This window comes from Haliaeetus leucocephalus, unplaced genomic scaffold (genome assembly GCF_000737465.1).
Source record: "Haliaeetus leucocephalus isolate CR32 unplaced genomic scaffold, Haliaeetus_leucocephalus-4.0 Scaffold340, whole genome shotgun sequence".
Classification (NCBI taxonomy): domain Eukaryota; kingdom Metazoa; phylum Chordata; class Aves; order Accipitriformes; family Accipitridae; genus Haliaeetus; species Haliaeetus leucocephalus.
In genome coordinates, this window is record NW_010972776.1 from 8,487,802 (window position 1) to 8,498,367 (window position 10,566).

General features: G+C 40.7%; 1 protein-coding gene across 1 annotated transcript in view; it reads right to left on the bottom strand.

The window, feature by feature from the left end:
* The window catches only part of LOC104834825 (transmembrane 9 superfamily member 2-like), a 34,113-nt gene extending 24,167 nt beyond the window's left edge, over positions 1-9,946 (bottom strand). The window contains exons 1-7 of the mRNA XM_010572454.1: positions 9,709-9,946; positions 9,080-9,147; positions 7,676-7,769; positions 5,837-5,964; positions 5,485-5,614; positions 3,072-3,199; positions 516-627 (exon numbers count right to left, since the gene is read on the bottom strand). Coding sequence (XP_010570756.1) covers positions 516-627; positions 3,072-3,199; positions 5,485-5,614; positions 5,837-5,964; positions 7,676-7,769; positions 9,080-9,147; positions 9,709-9,825 — 777 coding nt within the window. The 5' untranslated portion in view covers positions 9,826-9,946. The remainder of the gene's footprint in view (positions 1-515; positions 628-3,071; positions 3,200-5,484; positions 5,615-5,836; positions 5,965-7,675; positions 7,770-9,079; positions 9,148-9,708) is intronic.
* Between the last annotated feature and the right edge of the window lie 620 nt (positions 9,947-10,566).

The following is a 10,566-nucleotide window of genomic DNA, read 5'->3' on the forward strand; positions in this document are numbered from 1 at the left end:
TATTAGTAAACATTAGAGTATTAAACCCTAAAAGATAAATGGCCACCTACTCAAAAAAAGCTAGTGAATAAAAGCTATACAAAATGAGACAAAGCCTGCAACTTCACTAGAAAAAACAGCTTTATAATATGCTATAATCTACATTTAGCACAAAAGCGTCTCCAAATATAATACAAACATTTCTTCAACATGAGACTATCAGTACCCTGACTGAACTCTGAAAACCTAAGAGCACACCGCAAGGAAGACAACTCTTGCAGTTATTCAATCTACTACCTTTCTATTAGTCATAAGAGAGGTCAAAAAAAAAAAAAAAGGCTTTATTTATACATTCCAAGTGTCACTTAAACTACAGTAATGAAAAAGTAACAGGTTTTGGGAAAACTGCTTCACAAGATCATCCTTATGGAATTTACACTGCTTTAATCCAGTCGTGGCTATGAGCAAATTATCCAGTTGTTCTGATTTCATTCATCTGGGGAATTACATATTAATGTAACAAATTCAATACTTACTTCAAATGTCACAGAGTAAGTGTAGATCAAATTCAGTTTATTGGTGAATTCTCCAGGAATCTCCATAGGTGGACCTTCACAACTTAAGTTGTTCTCATCTGTATGTTTGTAGCTAAGGGGAAAAAAAAGTTAAATAATACAGGATAAATTTTCACAAATTCTTTTCTAAGGTAATTAAAACAAGGTTTTATTTAAAAACAAACAAACAAGGAGAGCAGTGTATGTCATTTTGTACAGGTATTCAACTTATTTGAGAACCTGCTTTTCTGTTCTTCTGCCAACAAAGGTTGAAGTTCTTAAAAATATATTTTTATTAATACTTATGTTTGTAGCTAGTGATAATGAGAAAAATAAAATCATGCATATAATTAGGTATCATTATACAGCATTTCTGTAACAGCTTTAAAGCCACAACAGAACTGAACACTAGTTCTCACAAGCACTTGTGGTGAGAGCTAAAAACTCCACAGAAAGCATCCTAGGGATTTGGATCTTGGATCACTATCCTACATTCAGTTAATATCTGTTCACACTTCTAGGCATTTGAGAACATTATAGGTAAAGTTATTTGCTAAGCATGTGGGAGATGAGAACTGCAGACCTCTAAAGGTCATGAGATGTGGTTTCACCCTACCCACTTTTCTGCCATGATCAGAATAAAGTCCTAGCCCTAAGCTAAAATGCTGCGCGGTTAACCAGGCTGTGAAGTCTGGAGATCTTTACCTGGTAAGATTGTAACCTTTAACACAAAATATCCCTTCTCTGCCATCATACCTCCCTTCCAACATTTTAACAAGACTACATTATTGGTGAAGGACTTAATCTCAGTGTGTGCTCATCAGTAAGGAAGACAGAGAAATTCTTAGCAATCCCCACAGGTTCTCACCTTCCCTCAAGTTTCATAGGGAGAAGTGCATTTATTTTGTCTTGGTAGATTTGGGAGCATCTTTTTGGTTTTTTTTATTACTGTTATTTTTTTACACTGGGGCAAAAGAAATGACTGTAGGAACCTTTCCATTTTCCATTCCTATACAGGTGGTCTAATTTCACCTCGTCAGCCTTGTGTACTCTGAAAAATATAGAACAACTCAAAACAATGTTCTACATTCTAAAATTCAAATACACAAACCCTTCTCTGCGGTACCTTAGAAATACTGTAGCTACAGAAGCACAAAGTCAAAGAAACCTTAAGGTTTGCTTGAATTCACTCCTGTGAACCTCCTCTAACACTGGAAAATAGCTTCCCTCTCATACGGTCTTGGGCAAGTTGTATTCACCCAATTTAGATAAACAATTCTACCTTACATGCGTTATTATATGTCAACAACAAAGTCAAGCCACAAGATAATAAGAACTCTCATGAAAGGCGTAGGGTGCGCCAGCCACAAATACTCCCCATCGGGAGAGCTTCAAGGTTGAAGTAAAGTACCAAGCAAAACACCAGGTCAGAGAATGACAAAATTAAGGTTATGTGCAACCTAACTGTGCCCCCTTGTGGTCTGCATTACTAGTGAAAAGAAAAATTCTCATTTTTCAACCATTCAGGATACAACTGATAAAGCATTAATCAAAAATGGAGAAGGTTGGTAGAATCTTCTTGCCAGCATCTCAGAGCAGATGTAAATGGAAGGAATAAACTTGCACAGCAAGTATAATTCACTAAAAACACACTATACCATTGCAACAGAAAAAACAAGTATACTCAACTCATGTTGTACTACACATCTGTATGACTTGAGAAACTGTGGTAGCATAATTTAAGAATGTACCTAACCTCTGCAGAAAAGAGGGAAGAGTTTAGCTAAAAAAAAAAGCAACCTTCTTTGAAATTTTCTAAACAGACTGCAGTTTTCAAATATAGGTAAGTATGAACTGTACATGAACAGACTGACAAGAGGCCAAAGTAAGCGCTTCAGTCTGTTTCTGAATTGTTGCATCTCCTCTCTAGTCCACAGAGAAACAAAGAAGCCACTGTTGAAGAAAATAAGTTAATATTCTTAGGAAATTAGTCGTCATCTTCAGCTGTTCTGAATACCAGTATTAACTTGATATTTCACCCATACCTCAGTATCCAAACTAACACACGAAGAAGTACACCTGTACAAATACTGTACGTTCATACAAAGCACATTTGGGAGGCAATGCAGCAATAATAAGAGAGATGACATGGGAAATTGTCACTCAGTTAAAGGATGTTTCTCAGTGTATGTGAAAACATGTCTTTTGAAAGAAAGTAATGCACACCCAGATGCAAATCAATAAAAACATGAGAAAGCTTCTATTGTTTGTGTTAGGTTCTAAGAGTCCGCATAAGCAGTTTTTCCATCAGGAGGGACTTCGGAGAACATTTTAAAAGCAAAGTTAAGTGACATTTTACAGCCATGGAACTGCTCTTTGTAAATAAAGTTCCAGCTGTGAACCAGTATACTGAAAGCTTTATCAGAAGTCAAAACAACCAGTTCCCCAGAACTTACTGACATCAAATATCATTTCTAAATTTGCCACTACTGTTGGGACTCCCTTGTACTAGAACTTGCTGTTCTAATGCACAATTACCTTTGGGGTCTCAGTCTCGCCATCACCAGTCTTGCACCAGGCCAGTTTTCATCCTTCCCACTATGGTACATGATTGTTATGTCAACGTGGTTGAAGAGGTAGAAAGTGTTCTTCTTGTTAAACTCTGACTACAAAACATCATCAAGAGATTGAGAAACTCCTCCAACAGGAGAGGGCGCAAGCAGTCAAGAACTTTACATGAGACTACTGTCCAATGAAGTACAAGAAAAAAGGTGAAATACTTCAACATTCACTTTTTTAATATACCCATATAAAATATTTATATATTTTTCAATACATGGTATAGTATTGTATAAATACAAACCCACATAATAAAGTATCACAGCTGTGTTACTAGTAAAATTTAAATGTATTTGACACCATTTTTGTATTTACCACAAAAAGCTGCCAAAACAAGTTCAAAGATATATACAAGTAATTCAGATTCACTATTTCTTGTCCTCCCCCACCACCCCCCACCGCCAAGTCTTCCTGGTAGACACTCCAGCTATCAAAGCTTACAAACCAGGTTCTGCTTCAAAAAACTACCTTTCACCTTCAGTAGCTACTCTGCTTCATCATCCCTACCCCTTCAGAATCTGGAATTATGAAGAACTGTATAAAGCTCAGATGATACCAGAGTCAACTAAGCTGACTTCGATTTTCTTTTCTCCTCAACACTGTCATTGTTTAAAAAACTTTAATTTGAATTAAGGGACCAGGATGACAGACTGCTAGTTGAGTTTTCAAATAAAAAAAATTCCTTTATTTAATGTATATATTAGCCATTTTCCAATTGCCAGACAACTTCCATCCCTTGCCCCCTCCGAGCAAAATATGAAGGTGTCTTGCATCAAATTTATCTGGATTCCTCCTCTCTCACTATGAACAAGATTCCCATTGGGAGTAGACTAGGATCATACCTGTGTCATACTATAACCCCATCTTTAGGTACCTGTTTCCTCCATTTCCAAAGCAGCAGTTGAAGCAATAATATAGCTCACCAGCATAAATGTGAGGATGAACAGTAGCTGTGCCATTGCATGATAACAACCCCTTTCCCGCCCCCATTTTAAAAGAGATAATTATGTCTGCTGGGACAGGTATTTGGGTATACTTCCAAGAGGATGAAATTCCTCAATTCAGCCCAGAGATTACAGTCATATTGATGGTACTACGTTCTTATATGCCCATGTAACAATCATCCGTCTAGTGCTATGCCATGCAACGTTCTCATTGCAATTACAATTCACAGACAAAAACTGACGCTGGGTATGACAGCTACACTGGTAAAGCATCTACACCACAGCTAGCACACACAATTTGCACAGCATTTCATGTATACACAGTACAAACTCCCTAAGCACTCAATAGGAAATTCAACCATTGATGCCTATGTATGAAGGCCTCCCCGTAAAAAAAAACAACTTTTCATCCAAGTTGCTGACTTTGCTACAACCATTTTCTACGTACCAGATAGCTTCCAACACAACATACACCAGTATCAATTTAACATAAAAACAATCTCATATACAAAGTGATAAAGTTGAACACCTAACTGGAATAGGTTATTCAATTCACAGACCATTTTCAATAGTCTAGGGAGCCTGAGGAGTAACTGAGTTGGAAGGTGACTGTAAACAGAGTAAACTGAACATGCATGATAAATGCATCACTTCCAAGAAGCATCAGACCTGCCGAACACAAATAAATTGACTGCACTGCATACAAGCAGTAAGTCATATGGCAGAGCAGACTCATAGCAGGGAGCTCTCTCCTCGCTGAGAGGAGTGTGGTCCCTCACCCCAGGAGAGATAAAACTGTATGACTATTATCTGTAACCGTACTAGTTCACCATGGAACTCCCAGGATGACTGACACACTTCAGATTGTTGTCAATATAATTCTTTCCCCATCACAGCTGTGTTTGTTATCTTCCAGCCATCTGGGAAAACCCTGACACATTTAACTTGTAAACTGTGCTAGACATAACTTCTGCAACTAGAACACAGTGCTCGTTTCTAGGTCTTCACTATAGAGCTTCTATCTGAAATCGATAAAAGAAGGTCTTGCACACAAACACAACATGGACAAAGAATGAATAAGTACAGGGATGGATACACATGAAGTTTCAGCACAAAACCATAATTTTCTAAAGCTTTTAGACACCAATACAGCTGTTTTATAGCTTTATCTATAATGGTCAAAAGATCTGCATGAACACTTTTTTTGGACAATTGTATCAGTGAGACACTGCACACAGAAGCAGCATTCAGCTTTGTCAATGCCCACGTTCTGAACGTTAACCATGCCTACAAGGGTATCTGTTCTTTCTCAGGAAAAGAAAGCTTAAAAATAAAACTGTAAATGAAATTACATCTGCTATACTAACGAAAAAAGTTCCACCACTTACATTTATAACACAAGCATCTTTAACTCTACCATCTGGAGTAACAAAACATCCTATTGGAAATCCTGGATTACAGTATTTTTGTCCATCTTCCACATCATAGCACCACGTTACAGGCATGTTATCGATAATCCTAGACAGAAATCATCAAAGAACACGTCCTCAGAAAGGGATGCACCATATTTCACATTGACATTTAACATTCAGGTAATGCACAGTTTTCAGTAGTGCCCACAAGATACACAGTAGAGGACAACTATCACATAGAACAAAGAAAGCGACCACCTGAAACATAGATAACAATGCAAAAAAGCAGGCAAGAAACCCCCAACCTCAAGCACGTATCTCAGCTTACCAGTGATGCTGGTAATTCAACTGCATTCCTTTCTTCAAAAAAGCCAGTTTGCTTTTATCAGCACTGTTTCCTGGGTCATATGATCTTGTACAAACCTTCTTGCATGTTTCTTGCTTTTTAAAAGTGAACTGTTAAAAAAGCACACAAAAAGAGTAACTCCAGTTTTGCTTCAAAAATCTGCTACAGTCTTTTCTTCAGGTAAAGCTGACTTTTTTTGAGATACTTCACTTCCTTGCTATTAAAGCCAGAATTTCCCATACAACAGCTTTAACTTAAATGTCAAAATTTATGTATACTCAGCACCAGTAATTCCCTTTCACATTGCTAAAAATCTCAATAGCCCAGACAAACTACCTCCAGATAAACCCTGAGGACTGAAATTTGAAAATTAGTACAAAAGGTACTGCTTTTTTCTCTTACCAGTTTGTTTTATTTTGGTCATTTCATCATCTGCTAAACCAGACTGCTAACTGCACCCTTTTTTAATGTTTCCTGTTAATTTTAGCTGCATTTCCCCATGATGACTAAGTTATTAGACAAGGCTGCCAAAAATGCAACAAGTTGCACAGCATCTAAGCTTCAACTGCCAACACCACCTAACACAAACGTGCTCACATTTGTATACCAAAGTTCTATTCCAACCCAGTTAGGATTTACCTGTTAGTGAGCCAACACTCTAACATAGTGAGCTGAAAACTCTAACAGTATCAAGGCCTAAACACTAACCAATAACAGCATTTTCTAATTACTGTAGTGTGCAGCCATTTCGAACAAGTAATTGTTATATACCTATTCAATGGGTATCCAGTCCAAATGAACCACTATACTGTGTATTTAACAGCTTCTTGTGGCCAGCACTCATAAGACTTAAAATTACATTAGCTCAGAGAGACAAAGAAAAAGAGACTTCTAGAAGCAGTTTACACAAGGGAGGAGGCATCGCCTCCTTAACAGTCCTATGAAAAGATGTGACTAGGTCCCTAATGACTGAGCAGCAGTAGACTCAGGAACTCTACTGCCTCTTTCTCACAGGGATTTGGATTATCTAGCTACCCTCACACACAAACATAGTCCAGTTTTCAGTTTCACCAGCAAACCCCAGCCTGGAAACTGCACTTGAACAGTATACAGCTTTCAAGCATTAAGAGCCAGTGTTTGACCATCTCTCTTTTACTGCTAATAATTTTCCCGAGTTGATTGTATAGCTTTTTAGGGACACTACATTTGGTCATTGCTAATGCAGGGCATGAGACAGAAAAATATTACATACCTAATTTACAAAATAATTCCATACATTTATTTTACAGAAGATTTCAAGTGACATGCATCAACAATGAAAAATTTGGTTTTAGACAACAGATGTTAAGTGAAAAAAATGGAAGTTTCCCAGCTAAGGGAAAAACTGGAAGTGAACCCCAAATTGACTTCCCCTTCCCACTCTGGAAGTTGCCCAATAGTACAACCAAGTATACAACACAATTCCTGAACCACCAGTTTACAGCCTCCAATATTACATTTAAAAACCTAATGATTTCAAATCACCTAATACACGATATACCCAGCTGTTCAAGAACTGCTTAAGATACAGTTTCTGGACTTCTCTACCACAGAACAGGAAAGAAGAGTGATTACTGGCTCAGCTTCCTAACTTTAATTAGCTACCTTAAGATGCCTTTGGGGTGGGAGGGGTTTTCTTTTTATTACATAAACACTATAAAGCTTATATTAAAAAAAAAATAACCACACAATCATCAAATCTTCAGCAATGTCTATGGATTACAGCCATCAGAATGGCAGCTATCAAGTTTAAACAGGATCAACTTCAAGGGATAAAATAACCTTATATGGAGATGATGCTATTCTCTCCCCAAACAGCACTTGTCCAAGATTTTCTGATGGTCTTTTCTCTTCTGTATCTTGACAGAAGTCAAAACTGGAAAAAAGTGGAAAAGATTACCTTTAATTTTTAATTGGCATATAACTGTAAATATCAGCCTAAAACAATTTCTTAAGTTATGTACTTAACATGGCAGTATTCATGCTTCTTCTGGCAGGTAAAAATTGGAGTGCCTTTGCAAAGAAATTTGGCATATATCATATAGAAATATTTCTATTTTCATATCAATTTCAACCAAGATATATCACAGCTGAAGTATCTCTAACAAAACGTATGATGCATCATCCAAGCATTCGTCTCAAATGGCTATTTAAACAAACAATAGAATGTCTCACAGAAGGAAAAAAGAGACTACGCTACAGACTGTCCATTTCTCTTGCAAAAAAGTTTTAGAAAAACAACCACACCCCTTTCTTAAAGGAGTCCTTACAAATAGTATTTAACATGAAACATTGTTCCAAAGAAGGGAAGGGCTTTTAATATTAATGTACCTCACTGCCAATTGCCATTCACCAACTCTTTTCAACTACATACAGTCTGAAACAGCTGAATATGGGAGAGAGAACATACCCATTCTGGATCTTCGTTACTTAAACACAGGTAGCAGTAGGTTATAAAAAAAAAACAAACACTTATCTTTTGGGAGTAAGTACTTTTCCTCACTAAGTGGTCCTAAATTCATTGGCTTCCATAAAGTTTAATATGAATAGAGACACTGGGGGCTTTCTGAGCTAGTCTCTGGTCTTGCTGGTACTGTTGCACTGCACAGGATAAGACCTACAACACCTTCAAGCTTCTCTTTCCTGTATGCCCAACAGCAAGACTACAAATCATAGTGTGTATCATTGCTTTGTAGGCCTATAAATATCTGCAAAAGCAGGTAGTAGTTTTCATAGACAATAATAAAAATTAAAAACCAAGAATTAGATACAGAGCTTTGGTGGTAAAAGGAAAAATAACAAAGACTCTTCTTCCGATTTGTTTTAGTTGCCAGAAACAAGGAACACAAAACTCCTGGCTTCCCAGATTTGACTAGCAGGAAGAACTTTCAAATGTATCGAACAGTCAACACCAAATCTAGTACTCAGCTCAAAAACATGCACCCATTAGAAACCCAGCAGCCTTGTCTTTAACAGAGGACTGGCAGTAGGCACACGTGTGGCCTTCATCCTTTCCAGCCTCTTGTTTTTCACTAGTGCCACCAAGCACTAGGTTTACTCTTCCATCCCTACATCGAAAACACTGCTTCAAGAAACACGCGCGCTGTATCAGCAGTTGCATCACTGCACTGAGAACACAACACTGGCTTTCCAAACGCTTCTGGAAGGCTGTTGCGATGTACTTACGCATCATACTCGTATGGCAGAACTGATTCAACCGAGTCCAGTCTGTTCACGAAGAGCTCGATTAATGACTGAAACGAGGAAGGCCAGGAGGAAAAAAAAGTGTGAAAATACAGACTTGCAAAAAGGAAAGCGTGACCGACAGGAAACGCATGGCTAGCTGGCAAGAGCTGTTAAAGTTTCGTAGCTCGCCTTCCCGCGGCAGAGTTACCACAGACTTCTGACAGGCCCCGACCGCCGCCGCGGAGCTGGGCCACGCCAGAGCCGCCCTCCCTCGGCAGCGCCGCCGCCACAGGAGGCTGCAACCAGGAACCGAGCACCGGCGAAGGACCCTCCCGGCGCTGACTGGAAAGTTCAGTGGGAAAGGGGGAGGTTTTCACCGTAAAACAAAAACCAAACAACACCGGGTGCACCAAGGCAAAGGGAGCTGGTGGTGGTTGGCTTCCCGGAGCAAAGGTTGCCGCCTGAGGGAGAACGGCCGGAGCCCGCACGCAGCGGAGCGGGGGGATACTCGGCTGTCCCGCCCCCCCCCCCGCCCGCCGCGGAAACCCCGAGCCGGGCAAGCCCCTCTCGGGGTTTCCGCAGCCAGGGGGGCGACCGCCCGTGTCGGGCCCTCCCGTGAGGGCTCTCACCTTGCAGCCCTCGCTCTCCTCGCCCTCCTCACAGAAGCTGACAGGCGCCAAGCCGGGCAGGTAGAAGGCGGCGCAGAGAGGCGCCACCAGCAAAAGTCCGGCCGCCAGCAGCCTCATCTTCCAGCCTGAAGGGGCGAAGGCACCATGAGCCGAGGCTGCAGCCCCGACTCCCCCGGCCAGCGCCTTGCAGAGGCGGCCTCAGCTGAGGCGGAGGCCGGTAGCGGCGGCGTCACAATCGCGTTGGGGGCCGCGGCGCCTGCGCGGTGAGGAGGTGAGGCGCTGGGCGCCATCTTGAGGCAGGGCACCCCGAGGCTCGGTGGGCGTTCTCACGGCAGCCGTTGTTGGCAGCAGAACGTTTGGGCGGGCTGTCGCCCTCCCCTCGGTGGGGAGGAGGTGGTTTCCCTTCTTCCACGCTTACCTCAGTCCATTTTCCCAAAGTCCCCTGTGGTGACTTATACCAGAACCTCTTTACAGGGTTTAGTCCCCAGCATAGCAGAAAAACATTTAAATGGGATTTTACCAGCTCAGAAATTAGGGGTGGAAATTCAAGATTTTGTACTGCAACCTTCATCTGCAACCCTGCTTCTTTTAAGAATTATATTTGATTTTTTTCATGTCTGTTTTAGCATCTTGCGATGTTTGCAGCCAACAACAGTGGGATGCACACCAGCTCATGGTGTCCCGTGGCTCCTTGCTGCAACGCAGCCACAGTGGTGCCACGAACGTGATGCCAAACTCCAGGCTTGCTCACTCAGGTGGCAATGGCAGGAGCAGCGCTCAGGGACACCTGCAAAACCTGTCTGAGAAGCAGGGTAAGAACAAGTGATGGCTGCAAGCCAAGCTCCATGCCACCATGGC